The sequence below is a fragment of the Podarcis erhardii genome (genome assembly GCF_964252035.2).
Source record: "Podarcis erhardii genome assembly, chromosome: 7".
NCBI classification, from domain to species: domain Eukaryota; kingdom Metazoa; phylum Chordata; class Lepidosauria; order Squamata; family Lacertidae; genus Podarcis; species Podarcis erhardii.
Window position 1 is genome coordinate 52319520 of NC_138511.1, and position 22815 is coordinate 52342334.

At 43.1% G+C, this 22815-nt stretch overlaps 1 protein-coding gene across 3 annotated transcripts in view; it reads left to right on the forward strand.

Annotated features, from left to right (window-relative positions):
• The window catches only part of CMIP (c-Maf inducing protein), a 149451-nt gene that overhangs the window by 96455 nt on the left and 30181 nt on the right, over positions 1 to 22815 (forward strand). For 2 of the 3 annotated variants that reach the window (XM_081871934.1, XM_081871935.1), the window contains exons 3-5: positions 2575 to 2625; positions 18203 to 18364; positions 22464 to 22505. In XM_081871934.1, the coding sequence (XP_081728060.1) occupies positions 2575 to 2625; positions 18203 to 18364; positions 22464 to 22505 (255 nt within the window). Of the gene's footprint in view, positions 1 to 2574; positions 2626 to 14388; positions 14510 to 18202; positions 18365 to 22463; positions 22506 to 22815 lie in introns of those variants that run through there. The other variant, XM_081871936.1, reaches the window with a different exon arrangement.

Below are 22815 nucleotides of genomic sequence, written 5' to 3' on the forward strand. Positions count from 1 at the left end.
ACCGGGCTCCCACGCCTTGCGGATATCTGCCTGAAGCCCAAACCAGGTCAGGGGACAGCGGGAAGGCGGCGTTCTGCCTCCCCGCTGTCCCCCGAGCTTGTGGGGCTGGTGGCAGGGAGAAGCGTGCTTCTCCCCGCCGCCAGCCTCCAAATCAGGTCGGGGAACCGAAGCCCGGGGCGCGCTGTGCAGCACACCCCAGGCTTTGAGATGCAGATTGCTATCCGCAAGCCTAGGGAGCCCGACGGGAACTTCCGCGGACTCCCAAGGCTTGCGGGAGAGCTTCCTGAAGCCTGGAGAGCAAGAGGGGTCGGTGCGCACTCGCCTGCATTCGCCCCATAGGACACACACACATTTCCCCTTCATTTTTGGAGGGGGAAAAGTGCGTCCTATAGGGCGAAAAATACGGTAAGTCCCTGTGCTCAGAGTTATTTAAGCCTAAATGTAGATCCCACAAGCCTGATGTCTGCCCACTTCTAATCTAGTGTGTGGTGGGACAAACAGCTACATTATTGTTGCTACAGCAAATGTGGCAAACGGGCCACACACCAAAAGAAAGGCAGCTTGTGTGCAAAAATGTATTGCTGATTCCTAACAGATTTCCCTCCCTCTCCCATCCCTCTTTTAGTTGTTGTTGAAGACTGCGACTATTAAGATGGTTTACGCAAAGGGCGCTGTAGCAAAGATGACTGTGTTCTTTGTAACAATTTATTCCCTGCACAAACCATTCCTCGCAGTCCTCTTGAGTAATACAGATGTCAACAGAGGTTGACGCTGCAGCACGGTGGGAGTGCGGAGTCTAGCAATGCGGCTCATCTGTCAGAGGGCCTGTAGCATGCCGGGCTCTCTTGGTCTGCTTCCCACCAAGTCTGCACAAGCCAGTCCACAGACTTCTCTGATGTTGCTCAGGCCCAGGGATGCATCAGGTTAGCTACAGTACGGCCGCATCATCTTATGCAGGGGTTCAGTTCCAAGGGCTCTGTGCATACAGGAAAATGAGTACACACACAAACTGTCCCTGTGTGAGCATCCCTAGCTTTCCAGAGCCTGCACTCTGTGTGGGCTTTGCCCACCCCCACGTAAGGCAGAGAGCTCTTTCCATACTTGGGAAAACCTGGCACAAAAAGAGCTTTTAAGCTTTCCGTTTTGCTTGCATTTAACTTGCAGGATTTCAACCACAAGGCCTTCAACTGCATATAGTTGAGATCGCGCAAATTAAATGTTTGTAAGATGTGGTCATACTTTACCAGTTTCCTTCTCCCTGCATCACATTTCAAGCCAGGATACTACCACCATGGGCCACGCTTTTCCTGATCCTGGAGTCAGCTGTTCCTGGAGAGCTAACATTTCCTGCTGTATCACTCCTAGATCTGTTATGTGCTTTCCGTCTGCCTAGCTCAATCCTGGGGGTGCTTAGACTGTTGCCCTGTGCTCCCAGACAGTCTTTTCACCTGCCTCCTCTCTCACACACCAACGCTCCTGTTCCTCTTTGCTGTGGGCACCACCCTTAGGGACTGTGGCATTGACTAGGCCAGTATTGGCTACACCCAAATTTACAGGGGGAAAGCACAGAGTCTTGTGTTGTTTGAGGGTAGCATCATGTGGACTGTGCAAATTAAATGGGGATGCAGACAGCTATAAACACATAGCATATTCTGGTTTGGACAAGTCCTTACTGTTTTTAAGCAGTAGGATGGGATTTATAGCTGCTGATTTCTTGGGTGCTGTTCTCACTTTGCTCTTATTATTTGGTGTATTTTAGATGCAATAAGTTTAATTCTACTTACGTGCATCTTAATAGAGCCAGTGGTTCACTAAAATCAGCAATGCTAAGATGATTGTGGTGTTAGCACTTGTGTGAAGAGTTGCTGTACTTATTTAGCATACATTTAAGTTTGAAATTAAATTGCGATAGATGCACTTTTTTCATTTCATTTCCATTTAACTCCCAACATTTACAGTGTTCCTAAGTTCTGTTAGACCCATTGAAGTTGATAAACCTATCTTAGTTGTGTTCATTAGCTTAAGTGGATCTCCTCACTGAGTAGGATTAGAAGGCTATCATTGACTATAACCCAACGTGCTGCCACTGCTGTTGTACTTGGAATTGTAGCTGAGAAACAATTATGCTCCACTGGATTGGAAGCATTATAGGTTGAGGTAGAAGGGCATTAGCTGCATTTCATGGTAGCCAGCTCTTTAGAAAGGGTAAGTGTGGCCGTGGAGGCCTGGGAAGTGTTTTACAACTACAGTATAGCAAAGGCTGGTGCTGCAGTTCCGCCTTTACTTAACTGCTGGCTTTGAAAGTGATCACATGCAAAGCAGGAATTGTGTCCTCTCAGAGCTTTTAGAGAACAGTCCTTCCTGCACGCAAAGGACATGTTCTGAAGCTAGCAGAAATCCAGGAGTGGATGTGCAAGGGTAATTGTTTCAACCAAATGAAAGAATGGGGTGGCTTTCAGCTTTTAAAAACTCTGTGAATGATTGGCTTGTGCTTTGGTTTAATGGTGTGTAGCATTAGTAGAATCTAAAGCTTGCATTTATATTGGTTTTTTTCTCTCTTTCTTTATATTGTAGGCTGCAAACAGTTACCTGAGGGATCAGTGGTTTCATTCATTGCAATGGAAGGTAAGCTCTTTGTATTCTGTAAATCGAATAAGGGACTAATGCAAAAACAAAGTTGGGCAGCAGATCACTTCTGCTGGTCAAAACTAAGATTGATTCACCAGGATTGTATTTTTTTCTTTAGTGTGTGGTATTATTTAAGTAATGGCTAGAATTCTGTGGCGTTTTTAAAATTCTGATCATTCCATCTATCTGTAGATTTATGAAATGTAAAGATTTTATAGAACTACAGGCAGTTTTATATATATGCAGGGCAGGGCATTGGATGTTGGGTGTTCCCATTCCAAAGCAGTAACTCCTGCCCCACTGCTAAAACAGCTACCCAGGAGAACTCAGGAGGGAGGATGGTGAGTGGTGGTGCAGCCAGGTCATGTCAGTGAAGGGTCCTTCTAGGGCCCTTGTACAGTGCCTGACCTTGCCAGCTGTTGGCACCAAGCCTGTAGTAAATACACAGATGTTACAAGACCCCATATGTTTCCATAGTGAACCTGACCCCCATCAGTGGCTCCTCCCTTGAAACTTCCTGTCACTCAGGAGGAAGAGAGCATTATTTTAGTGATGCACAGCAAAAAAAAAAAAGGGGGGGGAGAAAGGCTTGACATTTTTCACAGATGAGGCACTTGTTTTTGGAGACTAATCCTCCTACATTGTAGACATTATCCATGTAATAGGAACTGGGTCTTCCATAGAAGTTTCCTAAATTGCCTCTGCCTGCCCCACTTATATTTAATAATAGGAGAAAACATTACAAGTTTCTGCCCTCCCCCCCCATGCCCCCTTAAATCAAGACCAATGTATTTTATATTCGGGCATTTTATTGCCAGCAAAGAGTTGTTAAGGTTGAGCTGTTTATCTTGGCGGAGGGCTGGCATGTTTCAGAGAGCAGGGGGCAGCGTCACAGCCAGGACATTAATCTGAGAGTTTCCAGAGAATGTGTCTTAAGGCATCAGCCCACAGACAACTTCCAGGGGAACGAAAGTGGTCCTTTCCGTAAGTCTTCCAGACAGCCTCCATCCTCCGCTAAACACTGAGCTGCTTGAAGCTGGAAGAGAAAATGGTGACGGGTCCATTAATTTCAGTGGCTATATTCTGAGTAAAACATAGTTGAATATCACCCCATACATTGAAAGCATTTCCACACCCCCACCCAACTCCTGGGAATCCTGGGAACTTTAGTTTATCCCTTAAAGAGCTATGATCCCCAGTCCCCTTACCAAACTACAGTCTGCTCACTCCTGGCTTAGACTGCATCAGGACCTCAGCTCCTTTCAGGAGACTGTGGTTGTGATCCTAACCCCATTTACCTGGGAGTAAGACCATCCTGTTCTCCTAGTGGCCAACTTGATGTCTCCAGGAAGTCCTCAAGCAGAACCTGAAAGCAACAGCAGCTCTCCCCACTTGCAGAAGCCAGCAACTGGTATAGGTTAACCAGTAACTCATTTATTCAATACCAGAAGAGGTTCCCCACTCTGCCAGCTCTTCCCTTGCTTGCACCTGTTGCTGGTTAAAGAAAGTACCAAACTACATTATAATAGTCACATATAGTTTGGCCTTACAATGCAGCAGTAAAAATATCCACAATAGCAATAAAACAGCACCATGAAAAATACCAGGAACAGCATATTTTTTAAAAACCTTGTCTTCCAGATGGTTTGAACTACAACTCCCATCAGCCCAACCAGCAGGTTGGCATAGGCTGCTCTGGAGGCTGCAAAATGCTAACTCAAATAAACAGTCTTAAGACCCTGTTTAAAAACTGGGCAAAGGAGGGGCCAAACAAACTTCTCTAGGGACACTCTTTCACATTGGTAATAAATCCATCTTTAAGTGTGGCGGCGCTTGCACTTTAAAACTCCCTGCATACTGACACCAGGCAACACATTTGCCATGTACTCTTTTCAGAACCTGTTTAGGCAAGCCTATCCAGACATGTAGAAGTTACATGTGTTGTATTTCTTTTTTGTTGTTTAGTCGTGTCCGACTCTTCGTGACCCCATGGACCAGAGCATGCTGTTTATTTTAATTATATTTTGAATATTGTTAAATACCTGTTTTTATTGATAATGTTAATGCCTTATTTTATATTTTTGTAAACCATTTAGAGGTTACAATCAGGTGGCATATAAAATTTGTTAAAGAAACAAACAAATGTATTTAGGCACTGCAGGTGAAAGGGCCCTTTCTCTTATTCTAACTAGCTGTTCTTTGGCTGGTAGGGAGAAACAGGAAGGTCCTCAGAAGCCGTGAGAATATTCTGAGCTCATCCTTGTAGGTGGAGGTGGTTATTGAGGTGATTATTTCTAGGCCACTTTGAGCAGTGGTGCCACCAGATTAGGACTTTGGGGGCACAGGCCCCATTCAGCAGAATAAACAGGAGGCCCTTAAACACAGCACAGCTGACTTACTCCATTTTGTGGCAAGTGAACAAGTAATGTTATAATCTAAAGAGCCTTTAAGGACATTAAGTCTAGAATCTAAAATGAACCAGCAGCTTTGCTGATGAGGACTTCAGAAATTGAAGCAGGAAATAAATAGGTAGCCAATGGAGCTGATAAATAAAGACAAAATTGGCTTTATTATTTCTTCTACTTCTTCTAATTTCTTTTTTTATTAAATTTCTATACCGCCCTTCATCTGAGGATCACAGGATGGTTCAAAATATAAAAACACAAAAATTCATAACATAGTAACAAACAAGAACAATGCCTCCTCATTAAGTCTTTTGACAGTTTTCTGAACCAATTTGAAAATTCTGGACTGTCTTCAAGGGCAGCCCTATGCAATGCACATGGCAGTAATCCAGCCTAGAAGTGACTAGAACATGGGTAACCAGAGGCTGGGTCTGATTTCCACAGGTAATTGTACAGCACCAATGAAAGCCTTGTAGCTTATTCTTAACCGAGGCATGTGACTTTGCAAGTAATTGCACCTGGCCAGTAAAGTGTTGACCGTGAATGTGTGAAAAAGATCACACTACTGTTCCATGATTAAAAAGTCATAGACCACCTCTAATTGCTGGGCTTTGAGGTGTTTGCAACCAACAGAGTCTCTCCTGCACAAAATGGCTTAAGATTGGATCACTTTGCTGTTGAGGCCAGAGGCAGTGACAGGCTTTTAAGGAAACAGGCTTCTGCAAAGAGGAAGTTCTGCCCTTCCTGCTGATCTTGGCTCTACATCTCATTATGTTTCCAGTACTTAGAGCACCGGGCATTATGGGCAGTATCATTGGGAGATAAGCAGTGTTTATATTTTTACATTTATTTTTGCTGGGAGGATGGAGAAGGATAGCAAATTGGACCCCTTGAGTCCAGTTATGAACGTGTATCTGAAGTTCTTTGGCAGGACGCTGGACCACATTGAAGCGATTCGGTCATCACACTTTTCTCATTGCTGTACTATGAGCTTCTATAATATTTACTTAAAGCTTCACTGTGCCTTCTGCTAAATATTGGAGACCATGACGGGTATGTGCTAGGAAAGAAGCAAAGCCATTTTTAAAGGTTCTCCGTTACTCAGCTTGGCATGTCGGGGCAAGATTAGTTATACACAATGGCGCTGTCAGGGTAGGATTTTGGGGCCGATGTCCAGGCTCCCCCTCAACAGAATGGGCAGTGGTGGCCCCAGGCCCAGCTGGTCTGGCTTGCCACATTTTGAAAGGAAGTAATAAGGGTTGATAATTTTTCTCAGGGCTACAGGAGCAGTGAATGTAAATGTTACCTTTGTACATGAGGCTAGTTTCTATACACAGTCACACACACACCTCTCTGCAAGATGCACTAGCAGAGTTTAAGGGTACATTCCAGCCAGGCGAAAACACACAAAAAGGATGTACAGGGCCAGTAGGAGGTGTGGCCTGGAAAGAGTCTTGAGGGCCATGTAGAGAGACTTGGAGGGCCACATTCAGTTCCCAGGCCTGAGGTTCCCAACCCTGTAATACACATTGCCATCTAAAAAGGTGAGACCCCTTAGGTCCAGAGCCTAAACGTCTCTGTAACAATACTGCTGCTTGTATAGTGTTATATGCGCTTTCAGTTTCGTCATTCTCAAAAACCCATTTCTAGTTTTCAGAAATGGACAGAGCGAAAGCTTAGGCACCCTCTTCCCTTTGTATACCTTGTGCAAACCCCATCCTGGCTCATGTGACAGGGCGGGGCCAGCCGTGAGGTGGTCTGATAGACTTGCTGGGAGGACGATGCTCAGCAGGGTAAACAAGAAATTCAGTATGTTTGTTTCTCTACCTTGCAAGCCGGCAAGGGTAAGTGGATGGAGGCTGCGGTGAAGCCTCGTGTGATGCACCTTACGGTATTGTTGCCATGGTTCTGGTTTAAAAATAGGGCTGTTGAGTGAACAAAGTTTTGTTTTCGAAAACAAAAACAAAACAGCATTTAAAGGCATTTGCGGCCTTTAAATCTGTGTAGAAAAACGTTTTCAAAATCCTTGGGATCAGAAGATGTGGCCTGATGTGACTGTTTTGTCATGGAAATAACGTTCTAATGCTTCTGCACTCTGCTGCTGAATGTTGGGCGGCTTTGGTTAATGTCAGGGTCAAGGAGCTTTTTGAGTGGCGGGAAAACACGTGGCAGAGCCCCGTGAGACATCACTTCTAAAATTTTTATCTGCTGAGAAAACAACGCTCCTTTATTTCCTGAATCACAGACTGTCTTCCTAACAGAGGGCGCACCATACATTGAAAGCACATTTATACCACTTTGACAGCCAGTGCTTCCCCCAAAGTATCCCGGGAACTCCTTACAGAGCTACAATTCCCAGTACCTTTAAGCTACAGTTCCCAATATTCTTTAGAGAGTGGAAGCCGTGACTGTTAAAAGGATGTAAGTTGCCTTCAGATGTATGGTGCAGATACAACCAGAAAGTAGTTTGCATGACTGTTAGGGCCTATCCTTACGATGGTCATGTGTCCTACAATCCTCTATTCAAAGAAATCCTCCACTTGGAGGGCTGCTCGGTCCAAGACCAGTTTAAAGATAAACCTCTACATTGAGCTGGACTTAGTCCAACCTTTGCCAATCTGGTGCCCTGTAGATGTTCCAGGCCTGCTACTCCCATCATCCCGAACAAGCACATTTCAAGCTGGCTGGGGCTGATGGGAAATGTAGCCCCAAATATCTGGAGGGCACTAGAGTGACAAAGGCTGACTCTATGTTGTGATACCACCTTCAGTCTTTAAGGTGCCTTCCTTGTTTTGCTGCAAGAGAGTAACACGACTACCCCGCTGCAAATCACTTATTTAGAAATTAGTTTAGATTTTTTTTTCAACAGGAGTTCTTTACCAAGTGGTTTTCAAATAAAGCAACGTAGATAGAACACAGCTAAAACTCACAAAACAATTAAAAAACAAATATACATTAAACCATCATCATTAAACACAGATAAAATCAGTAAGTGTGTATATAATGGAGGGCATGCAATTGAAAAAGGGTCTCTGGGAGATTGCTAACAGGGGCAGATTGTATTCGATCTTGCTGCCTAAGGGTATTCTATATAATCTCTCTCTATATATATGCATGTAGCCAATCCTGAAACATGGATGCCGCTAGAGCAGGAATCCATAGATTTTAGCTGGCCACTGTCAGCACCACAAAGGAAGGGGAAGAACGCAAACACAATAAGAGCCCCTGAGCAAATGAGCCCCTTCCTCTCAGCAACTGAGCAAGCTGCTCTTTAAAACCTACAACTGCTTTGAGAAAAAGAAGAGGAGGAGAATGCTTGCCTTATTTCAATGGCTGGTGTACAGGAATCTGTTTTGGTGCTCTGTTGATGCTCTTTGGCATCAAGATGTGCGGATATAAATCATTTTGGATGGAAACAGCCCTCTTGAAATGTGACACTTCCCTGCAAAATAAGGATGTCGAGAGCTGTGAAGTTCTGCTTTCAGCAGCTCCTATTCCCCTCCCCGCCAGCTCTCAAGTCTTTTTTAAAGCTGCTGTAGTGCATCAGATCTGCAAATTTCAGCACCCAAGACATCCCTGAGGGTCCTGCAGTAGAAGCAGCTCTCTGAAGCAAACATGTTTCTGGAGCAATCCTGCTGACGACACTGATGATGCAGGTGCACAGGGAAGAGAAGTCCATTTTACAGCCATTTAAGGCGAAGCTGGGTTAAAGGCACAGCAAAATAGCACGTTTTTCCAAGGAAGGGAGAATAAAATAGGTAGGTAAACAGATATATATTTTTAAAACGTTTCCCAGTGCTTGAAAGACCTTCTGAGAAGGAAGGAAAAGGGCGGGGGCAGGAACAGAGAATGGGGGGTGGGAGGCTAGGAAAACAATTGCAAAAAGTGGAGAATAAAATGAAAAAAAATCAGGGCTGACAAGCATCCCTTTTAATCTGATTTGGAAATGTAATTGCCTTGAATGATGCTCAGTGGTGAAATGGTCTTTGCTAAATTAGAAATTGATCTGAAAAGGAGTCCCCTTAGGAGATGAATGTTCATTGTTGGCTAATCAGGTGCTGAGTTTTTGAGATTAGCTAGAACTAATAGAAGGAGCTCCTTTGCTGAGACATCTCTGTTTTTATTCAGAGCCAGGCTCTTAGTTATAGGGAATGTTTTGTGTGTGTGTGTGTGTGTGTGTGTGTGTGTGTGTGTGTGTAGATATATAGATAGATAGATAGATAGATAGATAGATAGATAGATAGATGCATTTATTTTTCAGCCTTGAGGCTGAGACAGGAGGCCGGTTACCTGGGCAACAGGCAGATTGGGCCTGATTTCTCTGCAACGGGATGCTTTGTGGCTATGCAATCTCCATGAGCTCTCCTTTCCTATGAATAACAGGTCAAAGTACAAAAAGATAAGGCCCTGCTTGCCAGAGCTGGTACCTGCTTTTAACAGAGTTAACAAGCACTTAGGCCCAGGAGGTAGCTAACAAACATCAATGACTCAAAGAAGGAAAACCACCATCTATAAATTAGTTTCAGATGTAGTCAAAGTATTGTTATTATTATTAGATTTATTACTTGCCCTTCCCCAGCAGGTTACAGCCATTTAAAATTCAGGATTAAAACCAGTTAAAACAGATTACAGTCACAGGAATAGGATAGGCCTTGAAAACACACATCTCAGGTGTCAAAAGCTAGGGTAAAGATCTGCATCTTCAGCATTTGCTGAAAGTTCTTTAGTGAAGAAGACAGATATACTCTGTTGGGAAAGGATTCCACAAATTAGGGACTGCCATAAAGAATGCCCTCTCCCAGGCCACTGCACCCCAAACTTCTGAGGGCAGTAGATCTACCAAGAGGGTCCTGTCCACTGATTATTAACCTGAAAGGGTCTGTGGAGTAAGTGAAAATCTCACGGCTATTTGGGGACCTAAGCTGCTAGTTGTTTAGGACTTCAAACACTAAAATAAGTACCTTGAAGTGGGTCTGGAAACAAACTATGCAGCTGTTTTGGCACAGGAGTTATAGGAGCTTTATTGCAATTTTTATCCCACCTTTCCTCCAGCCCCAGCCAATAACTTGACCACTACATTTTGGACTTCTTTACTTTTCTGAGTTGTTTTCAAGGGCAACCCCACATAGAGGGCATTGCGCTAATCCAGTCTGGAAGTTCCCAGAGCATGGAGTACTGTGGCCAAGTCATCTCTGTTCCAAAGGAACTTTAGCTGGCATTCCAGCCATAGCTGGAAATGTGTGTATGATACATACATAATGTAAAATTGTAGCATCAGGACTGATGGCCCTCCAGAGTCTGTTTCCAGAGTGCTGCTCCCATGATCCCCGACCATTGACCATTCTGGTTGAGACTGATGGTGAGTCATACTACACAATATGTGGAGGGTGCCAGGTTGGGGCAGATTTATTTGGAGTATCACACCTTTGCATGCTCTCCAACACTGTTTAAGATCCCACATCCACAGGTGTGGATGAGTAGATTGTTCAGAGGTTCAGGAATTCACAACATATGGCAGTAAAGCAGGGGTCGCCCTCCAGATGTTGTTGAACTATAACTCCCCAGTTTAGGGTAAGGGTCATAGCTCAGTGGTAGAGCATCTGCTTTCCATGCAGAAGGTCCCAGCTGTGGTTTTGGCTGGAGACATTCAGCAGTAGCAGGAAAATTTTCCGTTTCTCAAGTAATAATAATAATAATAATAATAATAATAAATAAATAAATAAATAAATAAACTGACAAGTAAACCTTCCTGCTCTAATGAGAAAAATATGGAAGCGTTCTTGATATGAGTCAGACAAGAGCTTACGTTTTGCCAACCAAAAGCATAAAAGCCAGGATCTGAAGAAAATTTGCCAGAAGGAAATGAAAAAATAATGGAAGGTTTAAAGGAATATAGCTAGGTTGGTTTTTGTTCCACACTGGTTGTGTCCACACTTAAAATTAAACCATGGTTTAGCATTATGAGGGTTCAGAAGGTTTCGCTTCTGTTTTATGCAGCTTGCAGCTTGTGTTGTCCAAATTTCGACAAATGTAGTTAGTCTAAAGCTTACTTGTTTCCATGAGTCATATTTAAGATTAACCATAGTTTAGGGTTCAGAGAATTTACTAAACTGCAGTTAATCTAAAGAGACACTTCCAATCTCACCCTGGCCATGTTGAAGGGAAAGGGGAAACAGAATGCACTAAACCATGGTTTAGTGAACATGGCCATTGTCTTCTGCGACAGATCTGGCTATGCCAGGAAATGCATTTGCTAGTGCAAAGCACAGCTGGAACCAGAAATGGTATTCTTTACAAATCATTCAATCTTCAAACACATGGAAGTAGGAAGCTCAATCCAGATTCTAGAAGTGGCAAGCTATGTGCCAGCACCATATACTAGAAAGCTGTGTGTCTTTACAAAGCTATACTTGCAGTAGTAGTGAGAAAGTCCACCTAGAACAGGCATAGGCAAACTGTGCCCTCCAGATGTTTTGGGACTACAACTCCCATCATCCCTGACAACTGGTCCTGTTAGCTAGGGATGATGGGAGTTGTAGTCCCAAAACATCTGGAGGACCGAGTTTGGGGATGCCGGATCTAGACGTTTCTTTAAAAGGATGTATTGTGTTGGCTCCCCAGTTCGAACTCATAGCTACAAATGGGAATCTCCTTATATATAAGTTGCTTGTATATGTTATTGGGAATGTGAGAAGTTTGTAAACTGGTAACATCATATTGTGTGAAATTATGGAAGACTGAGTCTTACCAGAGCTCAGTGAAGAAATTAAAGATGCTGAGAGTGAACCTTGTCAAGTTGAGGCTTGCCTTGAAGCAAGTGAAGAAGGAATCCCCTGCAGAACCCTTGGCATTTTCTCATTTTGCTGGAGCTTGATTTCCTCTGTGCTCAGTAATAAATCAATAATTTCTGGCACACACAGCCCGTGGGAAGCCGACTCACATTTCAGATGTAGCATTAGCGTGTCTGCAAGAAAACGAGTGAATCACTGCTAGGAGAAGTGGTCCCAGCAGAAATCCTGTCATGGTTGGAAGCTGGGGTGGGCAAGGATTTTCTATCAGGGAAGAGGATATGTTTAGATTGCTATACTGAAGTCATGGAAAAATGCTTCAGTCTCTTGGGTGAAATTTGTTTGGTACATGGTGTGTGTGTGTGCGCGCACACACACACATACACACACAGAATTTAGGACGCAAGATTGGCAGCGAATGGAAAAAAAAGGATTTGGGACAGAAAAGGGAATGGAAAGAGAAAAGAGGTCAGGATCTGTGCGTCTTTATGGGAGGGCCTGGTGACTTCACAGGGGACAGGGCAAATCTCTGGATGACAGTGTTCTTCCCATCTGTGTGCATTTTAAGTCCCATCCCACTGCACTGAAATCATGGCAAGGGTTTTGCTGATGTCATTCAATACTCTAGTGACCTGGGCACACGTCTTGACAAAATAGGCTTGGAGATAAGGGACGAAGGGTCATGTGGTGCTTCTATATTATTATATGCCATGCAGAAATTCCACCCATCTTACGCTCTCTTCAGTCCTTCCAGAAGGCAGAAAGGTCAGATAGACTTACTCCTTTTTAATACATTTTGAAAGCTAGTGTCAAATGTTAAATAATATTGGTTATTTTGTTTTTGTTTTTTTAGTAACATACCTCCCCTAAAATTGCATATGTAGTATCAGACTGGCAGTGCAATCCTAGGTGCGTTTACTCAAGAGTAAGACATACATGTAGAATTGCTGCCTTAGTGTCAGTTTCTTAAGCAACTGCTACACTTCCTTTCAAATTCATATAGCAACTTGGTTAATTTGTGCTTCCAGTTAAAATTATACAGTAGCAATGAAGTCAGAATGTGCTGAAAAAATAGAGGGGGCAGAATTAAAAAAACAGGTGTATGTTTGCTGTAGTCCTGTTTTGGAGTTGAGCACCAGAAATCTGCTCACACAGCCCTGAAATAAGACAGAGGTGAACATAGTCAGGTTTTGGGAAAGGCTCTGCCAGAAACTCTTCAGAGGTGTTGCCAGTCAAAATAGTCAGTACTAGGCTGGATAGATTAAAGGTGCCTCTAGACTGTCAGCATTTTGTGGGAGCGATTCAGCTGTGTGCCAGGATATTCAGTTTTGTGCCGTTAAAAATGGATTAAAGTGTTCTGTTGCCCTTGCACAACTGATCCACTTAAAAAAGAGAGATTTTTTTGCAGTTAGAAAAGTGATGGGGAAATGCATTAGAATGTGTGGAATGAATGGATAATTAAGGGGAAGGCGTATAAACATCCAACAAGCACTTCGGGATGAATATTCATTGTTGTACAGCATCTGCACAAACAAATCTGAATGGATGCTCAATAAATACCAGCTATAATCTAACCTCCATGTAAGCTTTGTGCAAGCCGATCGTGATGAATGCTCAATAAATAGGTCCTCTGGAGCAACCCAGACCTGGCATAAGGCAGGTTTCCTTTGCTTATATGTGCAGTCAACTCATAACGTACGCCCATTTAACTTGCGTGAATTCAGCTTTATGTACTTGGCCCAAAAAGTGGGGGGGGGGGCAGACATCCAGGAAAAAAGGGGGTGGGGGGGGCAGGAGAGAAGGGGGCGGAATCAACAATCCCACCCATCATTTCACTCAACCTGGAAGAGTGTTTGGAGGGGTAATCGGAGAGTGAGAGCAGCCTTGGGTGAGTGTTTGTAGGTGCATGAAGAGTCTACATTGCTTTTTATGGACCATTTCCTGGTTTTTAAACGGTTTGTTTTGATTATATGCAATTATATTGAGAGTGGTCAGTACCAGTTGGTAAATGGTTGTCTGTATTCGCACAATGTGAGTACAAGATAGCAGTTGAGTGCCACCGAGCGCCTCGAGTGTTTCTGCTGAGAAAAGCAGAATTGCATCCAGGAGCAAATTCAAGATACTGGGGTTGAGGTCTCTAGAGGGCTGTTGTGTATTTCCGCCCACATTTTGCAAAAGATAACAGTGCAATGTGCAAGCGTATTTAAACTCCTCTGGCCCCAAGAGCTGAAGTGGAGAGAGGAGGGAGGGAGGGAGAGAAATTGATCTTCCTCTCCTTGTGACTCTTCCACAGTGGGAGTCTAGCGAGATTAACCCTGAAGCTCTAAGCTCTGCTTCAAACAATATCTTTTGGGCATCACCAACCAGTCATTCCAGGTCTTTCTTCAACAGCAGACAGTTTTGTTCACTTCTTCCTTTTGAACTGCAGCTCCAGAGGGTTTGGTGTTTTGTTTTCAAGTCTCTAAGGATTATTATTTTTTGTAAGGCTGTGCAGAGAACTTTGTGCAGGCCTTTTTTTAAAAAAACAAACAAACATTTTTTTAAAAAAGGAAAAGAGTTGCAAAGGATAAATTTGGCATCTGCATCCAAACGGCCAGTATCGCCCAGTGCCAACAGTTCTTCCTGAGCAGATCTCTGCCAGATTAGAAAATTCAGCGCTGGAGGTCGGCTTCGCGAATGGATTCTGAGGTGCAAGGGGTGGGGATTTGGGGGTGAGGAGTGTCGGGGGCCTGGACTGGCTTTATGGATATATTGTCTGTTTTTCTGTTTTAGCTTTTCTCGTTCTGCTTTACTTTCTGAACCAGGGAGGCTATACAGGCAGAGGCCTTTTTCTTCCCCTAGGCTCCAATCAGGCAGAAATATACAGCCTGCAAATCTGAAAACCCATTTGCTTTTATTCGGTGCTTTATGGAAAACCTAGAAAGAGTTTGGGAAAGAAAATTGGGCATGGGGTAGTAACCACAGAAATAGCTGTGGAATAGATCCACTGTTTGGAAATTGTGGTTGCTTGTTGCACGATTGCAGTGACAATTTCTGCTTTATTGTCAAGGGAATCGTGTTTTTAGCTGTTATAGAAGAATGAGCTTGCAAGTACAATTAATAGTGTTAAGAACAGCCTTAAAGTAGCAGCTTTTAAAGGCAAAGAAATTCATTGGGGCACAGCCATTTCTGGGCCAGTGGCTGTCTGCAAAGTGGTCTCAGACCCCCCACTTTTGCCAGTCTTCCAGATGCAACACAGTTGCACTGGGTGCAAAAGACTTAACATTGATACCTCCAGCATTAATAAATAGCATTTTACCGTTGTTGTTGTTGTTGTTGTTGTTGTTGTTGTTGTTGTTGTTGTTGTTGTTGTTTCGATATCCCAGAAATGATTTCCTCTTGTCCTCAAGAGCGGGGAGAAGGGGAAGATAGAAATGTACCCTGAGAATTCTATTGAGGAGCCTAGGGATGGCAAACAAATGGGGAAATAGAAGGCATTACAGGGCAGGTGAAGGACACACCAGAAGGAGCGTCCAACCTTCTGAAGGGGAGACTACGAAAGCGGGGCAGGTCACCTCTGATATGCATATCTTTTACTGTTTGATCTTAGGTTCTGTTTTTTGTTTGTTTAGTTCCAATCGTGTTCATAATCGTGCACATGATACCAGCCCTATGTAGCGTTGTTGTTCGTTGCTCACTGATTTTTTTATTTATTTGTTTATTTTAAATCTCTGTTTTGTTGTACTTTATGGTTTTTACATTATATACTGCTTTGGTATTGGCAAACAGTGAAATGTTTGTAAATCATTTGACTAAATTAAATGCATGCATTAATAGATGGATGACTTTGCATAGGATCACTGATTTGATGCAGTCTATAAGGCAGATTTCTAACTTATTCAGAGCAAGATCCACTGAGCAGGTCTGTGGGACTCAATAGTGCATGTGCAAGAGAAATATGGAAAGTTCAGGGCGGGATGGCCAACATTACAGGGAGACAATTGTCCGGAAGCAAGGGAGATGACAAAGAAACAAGGCTAAGAGGTCGGCATCTTCACTAATTTACATTTCTATCCACTTGCCCAATAGTGTCTGTTGTTGTTGTTGTTGTTGATTACACACCCTTCACCCCAGGGTCCCAGGGCAGGTTACAACAATTGAAAATACAACATTGAAGCCAGTTTTAAAAACTTAAAATTGCAAAAAAATAATAATTAAAAAATGCAATAACAAAATATAGGTTAGGTCCTGAAAATTTACATATCAGATGTCAGAGGCCAGGGTAAAAGAGTTGCATTCTTTAAAGAAAGCTCTCCCAACCTGGTGCCCTCTGGTGCCCTCCAGATGTTTTAGTCTACAACTCACATCAGTTCCAGGTGGCACTGACTGGGATTGATGGGAGCTGTAGGCCAAACCATCGGGAGGGCACCAGATATGGGGAGGCTGCTGTAAGAGGATCTCTTAGAATCATAGAATTGTAGAGTTAGAAGGGACCATGAAGATCATCTAGTCCAAACCCCTGCAATGTAGGAATCTTTTGTACAACATGGGGCTTGAACCCACGACTTTGAGATGAAGAGTCTCATGCTTTACCAACTGAGCTATCCCAATAATTTTGCAAAACCTGGTCAATGTAACTCGAAGGTTGCATTTGGTGGTGTGCAGTATGTAAACATGTGTGGTTTTGTTATTATGGTGTTGTTTTCTGGCCTTCAGCCTGATGGTTAAAATGGTGCTTTTTTTTTTTTTTTTTGCCTCTCTTTATTTGCACAGAATTTTAATTCAAAGGCCAACTCTAATTAAATCAGCCATTGGCATGGTTTTTCAAGCTTGGTTGTTTTCAAAGACCAAACCCATAAAAGTGAAGACCTGTGGCATAGGTTACACAGACTCCTCCCCTCCTCCCCCCTTTGTTTTTCTGCTGCCTTTGGGGTAAAGAAATGGCCTCGCTTTTTATATTATTATTATTATTATTATTATTATTATTATTATTAAGCATAAACCGAGATGCCATCTGGGGGGAAATATTGATTGATGAGCAAATAAACATAGATCAGGCATCCACTGTTCTCGAAATCAACCAAGCTGCATTAGCCAATGGAAAACTCATCACATCGGACTGTAAGATGAACAAGATAAAAGGCTGCAATGCTCTCTGCTCTGTAAATGATAAAACAGAACCATAAAGTGGGCACCTCAGAAGAGTGGGTATGGAAAAGATTATTGCTTACGTTTATTATGCTGAGAAGTTTTCCATCTCTGAAAAGGGCCTCAGTGACTGGGATATAAAAACCCATTTTGAACATGGCTAATTTGTTTTATTTTTACCCCAATTCTAACCCACGGGGCCTTCAGTGATCTACCATCCAACTTTCTGATCAGGTCTACCCTTGCCCAGTTCTAGGAATATTGCAGCACCAGATGCTCCCAGATCAACCAGAAAGTTTTAAGAAATGATGGTGACACCCATATGACACCATGGCTGCTTCAAGGGCATCAGAAATGTCAAAGCTGTTCCTAAAATACAGTTTCCTACTACAAATGGTTATTGGAGGCATACTATGAAAATGGGAGGCTACATTTACCTATAATTTCTAATAACTTTGACATCCATTCAGAATCCTGGTTTTCTGATGACATCAAGCTTTGCTAAAGTAGTACAATGTGGGGGGCGGGGAATGTATGGAAAACTGTTTGGAGGACCAGACCCTCAATTATTTGTTTGTTTGTTTGTTTGTTTGTTTGTTTAGTGGCGTTATTAGCCATTCAAAATATCATCTTTTCCCATGGTGTCCAACATTTAAAGCCACAAAATCAGAACAATTAACAGAATCCTTCTTTTTCATTTAATTCCTGATCTGTATTTTAATGTAAAGCAGGGATGGAGAACCTTCAGCCTGTAAGATGCTGTTGGACTACAGTCCCCTTCATCCCTGACCACTGCCCACACTTTGTGGGGCTGATGGGAGTTGGAGTCTAACAGCATCTAGAGTCCAAGTTTCCCATCCTTGATGTAAAGGGGGTGGGGTGGAATTCCCTATGAACATTAGTTACCTTTAATTTAGGTTTATTGAGCCAAATATTTGTTGTGTGAATCAGGCCATCACGCATCTGTTTTTTAAAACCCTAAAGAGAAACAAAACAAGTGAAACCCCAACACAGAAAAATAATAATGTAATTTTCCACCGCAGATTAAAAGATGGCTTCCTCTTTCCTTAGTTCTTAAACATTTTTAGGGTCCCTCCCCCCACCTGCAGAGCTAGAAGCAGGAAGCATAGAACAAATGCAAAGGGTCTCTTTTGACCATATGGCATGTGGAAAGTTGTTTATCTTGTATTCTCCCCTTATTTTTTATAACCTTACACCTGAACTTGTGTGGCTTTTATTTATTTATTCTCCTAGAAAAAGATCTACAAGTATAAGAAGGTTCTGAGTAACCCAAGCCGCTTGGAGGTGGTCCTGAAGGAGATCCGGACCCTGGTGGACATGGCGCTAACGTCACCTTTGCAGGATGAATCGATTCATCAGGCTCCACTGGAGATTGTTTCCAAGTTGCTCTCAGAGGTAAACTTTGTGCTGCTCTTTTCTGTTAAAAAATGTTAAGTCTTAAATGTGGACCTGGATATCCAATGCCAAAAAATATCTTTGGAGAAGTGATTGCGTGCAGCTCTTTACCTTTTCCAAACCAGGACTCCCAATTTGTTGGGTCACCCAAATTTTGCAGGTAGGCAGGCACACATGAAGCATCTTTGCACTGTTTTGCCATATTCATTAACGAGCTGGGTGGAGGGAGGTGGGAAGGTTAGAACAACAGAGGCAAATCGTGCAGAGGATAAGAAATGATTTGAAAAGCAGACTATGTAAACAGCTGTTGAAGGATGTTGGGCATTTATTTGTTTTTTGAATGCCATATACTCCTGCCTCCTCTGTCAAAGCTCCAAATAAACCTAGAAAACTAGTAAATGCGCAATCAGTTTATATTTATATAAATATAAACAGCAATTCCTTCAAAATGCGTAACTTCCAGAGGAAAAACCATTTTAGTCTGTCATAGTGAGAAAACAAAGAACCATAGACGTAAAGATTTATTGTCTTGGAGGCTTTTGTAGACTGCAGCTCACATAGTCAAATGCACAAAATATATAGGGCAACTGTTGAGGGACACACTATCTTGAGGATGGTCTTTTGGGTGCCACATGTAGGGGGGTGGCCAAAGCGTGTGTGTGACCATCCTCCCTCTCTTCTGCCCCCCTTCTTCCCCATCTAGTGGGCTGCCAGGAAAGAAACAGAGGGCTTTTGAAATTAAACAAGAGCCACGTGGATTCAGCTGAGGGCTGCCTGTGGCCACAGAGCCAGTGGGTGGTATTCTGTAATACTCCTACTCAGAGTAGGCCCACTGAAATTATTGGGCATGGCTAACTTAAGTTCATTCATTTCAATAGATATTCTCGGAGTAAGAGTCAAATACAACTCCAAAGTTGCCCATCCCTGATAAATGGGTCATGTTCCAGCCAAAGGGAAGCACTTTGAAGCATGAGTGTCCATAGGACTTTTTCCAGGGGAACAGGCGAAGGACTAAAACACTGAATGGGGGAAGTAGACATGAGAAAGGTAGTGTCTGTACAGTTTGCCTCGCATCTCAGGTTCTGCAAATGCCAGGAACCAGACCTCTTTTAAAACGAGGCCTGGCAATCAGGGGATTACGGTTCACTGCCGGGTTCTTTCCTTTTGAAATAAATGAGATCATGTCCATACTAGAAGGGGAAATGCTGGTTGTTGTTGTTGTTGTTGTTGTTTTTTTTGAAAAAGCAACTATTCAGAGTTTGAACAAAGTAAAACAGGCCTTCCACCTTTTCCTAAAAATTGTTAATGTTAGGATGGAGCAGGTCTCATTAGACCAACTGATTCCAGAGAGACACAAGAAAGGCCCTGCTCCCATACTATCAGCCATGCAACACGGTAGCATTCTGAGTATGAACTTCGTCTGTGAGATTTACAGGCGGGTTTTGTGCCACTAAAGACTAAACTTGGTTAATAGAAATATAGCAAGATCTGCAGTTCAACTGCAGAGCATCTGCCTTGCATGCAAAAGGCCCCAGGTTCAATCCCTGGCAGTCTCCAGGTAGGGCTGGGAATGCCTTGTGTCTGAAACTCTGGAGAGCTGCTGCCAGTCAGTGTTGACAATACTAAGCTAGATGCCCAATAACATGGTATAAGGCAATTTTCTATGTTCCTGTGTGGGAGCAGGTGCACACAGAGTAGTCAGATACCAAAAGCTGCCTTATACTAGGTCAGACTCTTGGTCCATCCAGCTCAGTGCTTCGGCCTGCTGCTTTTTTTTACGACAGCATTTTATGATGCTGTGCTACTTCAGTTTGCTTTATTGCTAGGTTTGCTTTTAATTTTGTTGTGATATATTTATTGCAAGCTGCCTTGAGTACGATTTTATCATTGGAAGGTGAGATATAAATGTCCAAACAAATAAATAGTGACTACTTGGACTGGCAGTGGCTCTCCAGGGTCTTAGGCAGAGGCCTTTTCTGTCAGTTGCTACCCAAGATCTTACCCAAGACCCATTTTTCCATAGAAATAAGAAGGGCCCGTCTGGTCTAGCTTCCTGTTCTCAGAGTGGCCAACCAGGTGCTCAGGCTGACCTGAGCACAAGAGCACTCACCCTACTTGTGATTCTTAGCAACTGATATTCAGACAGCAGAGGCAGAACATAGCTATAATGGCTAGTAGTCTTGATAGCCTTATCCTTCCTCGATTCGTCTTATCTTCTCTTAAATCCATCCAAGTGGGTGACCTTCACTGCTTCTTGTGGGAGTAAACTCTAGCATTGCCAAGGGTTGAAGCCAGGATCTTTTGCATTAAAAGCACAGGTTCTGCTGCTGAGCTGTGTTCCCTCTCCCACTTAGGAAAATGTGTAAGGGGAGAAGCCATAGCCCAGAGGTAGCCAACAGCCCTCCAGCTGTTGCTGAACTACAGCTTCCACCAGTCCCAGCCAAAATGAACCCAGTGGTTGGGGATGATGGGAGTTGTAGTCCAACAACATCTGGCAGGGAGCATGTTGCCTATTCCTGCTAGAGCTTAGTGGTGGAGCACATTCAACCTAGACATAAAGTCCCAGTTAAAGATCTCGGATAGTAAGGGGGAAAGTTACGAGAGCACTGTTGTAAGTATGCTGTGTACACAAAATAGTTCCATTGAAATTAAAGGGCTTAAATTAGTGATGCCTGTTCGTTTCAGTGGGTCTATTCTGAGTAGAACTAACTTTGGATAACTGGAAAGCTTTTGTCGGTCAGAGCCAACAGTACTTGGCTACATGGTTCGACTGGGCATAAGTTATCCAGAAATGTTCCTTGTGGGTCCTTGTGGGTTGTTGGACAGACACCTTTGGTATGGGAGACATCATTCAGTTATAACAAAACAAATTCCTTCCAGTAGCACCTTAAAGACCAACTAAGTCAGTTCTTGGTATGAGCTTTCGTGTGCATGCACACTTCTTCAGATACACTGAAACAGAAGTTTCCAGACCCTTCTATATAGTGAGAAGGGGGGAGGGGTATTACTCAGAAGGGTGGTGGGAATGGGTGATTGGCAGATAGCTGTGATGAGCCTGTTGACGACTCTTAACGACTGCAATAGGTCTTACAGGAAAAAGCAAGGGGTGAAAAGGTGAAAAATGGCTTTGTCATGTATAATGAGATAAGAATCCAAGGTCTTTGTTCAGACCAGGTTTTTCCATGGTTTTGAGTTTGGTGATAAGTTGTAATTCAGCAGCTTCTCTTTCCAGTCTATTTCTGAAAGACCTTGGATTCTTATCTCATTATACATGACAAAGCCATTTTTCACCTTTTCACCCCTTGCTTTTTCCTGTAAGACCTATTGCAGTCGTTAAGAGTCGTCAACAGGCTCATCACAGCTATCTGCCAATCACCCATTCCCACCACCCTTCTGAGTAATACCCCTCCCCCCTTCTCACTATATAGAAGGGTCTGGAAACTTCTGTTTCAGTGTATCTGAAGAAGTGTGCATGCACACGAAAGCTCATACCAAGAACTGACTTAGTTGGTCTTTAAGGTGCTACTGGAAGGAATTTGTTTTGTTTTGACTATGGCAGACCAACACGGCTACCTATCTGTAACTAATCATTCAGTTATGAAGACCAAGGTGACCTGCATATACACATGCAGATTTTCACCTGCAGGCCACAGATTCAGGACCAAAGCTGAGCTCACTGTCTTTGCTTTCACACAAAAATCCAGTATTGGTCTCTCCTATCCCCAGCAGCTCAAAATTAGTGGGAGTGGGTTGAACAGTCTTTTTGGTTGTCACTGATCACTGGAAGTTAGAAACTCTTACAGACCCACTGCAAATCACCCAGGTGCTGCTGTGGTACCTTCTGCCAATCCCTGCTCTGGGGCCTGTGCTTGGATGGGATGCTCTTCAGGTCCAGTCTTGTAACTCAATGCAGGACAAAGGGATGGGTTCTAGAACATATGGGAGCTGATGGGCCACTCTTTTAAGACTGTGCCATATTGGCCACTCTTCAAGACAGGACACTTAAGGGAAAAGGACTTGCAAGCCTACCCAGATTTTAAAAAGAACAAAAATAAAGCAAGCTTGCTTGCTGATTTTCTCATTTGTTTTCCCCTTTCAGAATAATAACTTAACCACTCAAGAGCATGAAAACATTATTGTGGTGAGTATGGAGTAACATATTTTTGACGTTAACTTCATTTAGTTTTGCTTACCCTTTCCCCGTCTTTTTTTCTTCTGCTCATTTTTCTGTACTGTTCTATAGATCTAAAACTGGTTTCATTCTCAGGGTTTCTCCTCACTACCACAAAGAAATTTGGAATGTTAGTTTCATGAGATATGAGAGTTTTTCTGTACATCCTAACAAAAATGCAGTTTCTAAATTACTTTGGCGGGGGGGTCTAAGTTTGAGGAAGCCATGGTTATAAATTCTACTCTAGGCCACACTCCTGACTGTTTCAGGACCTGTTGGT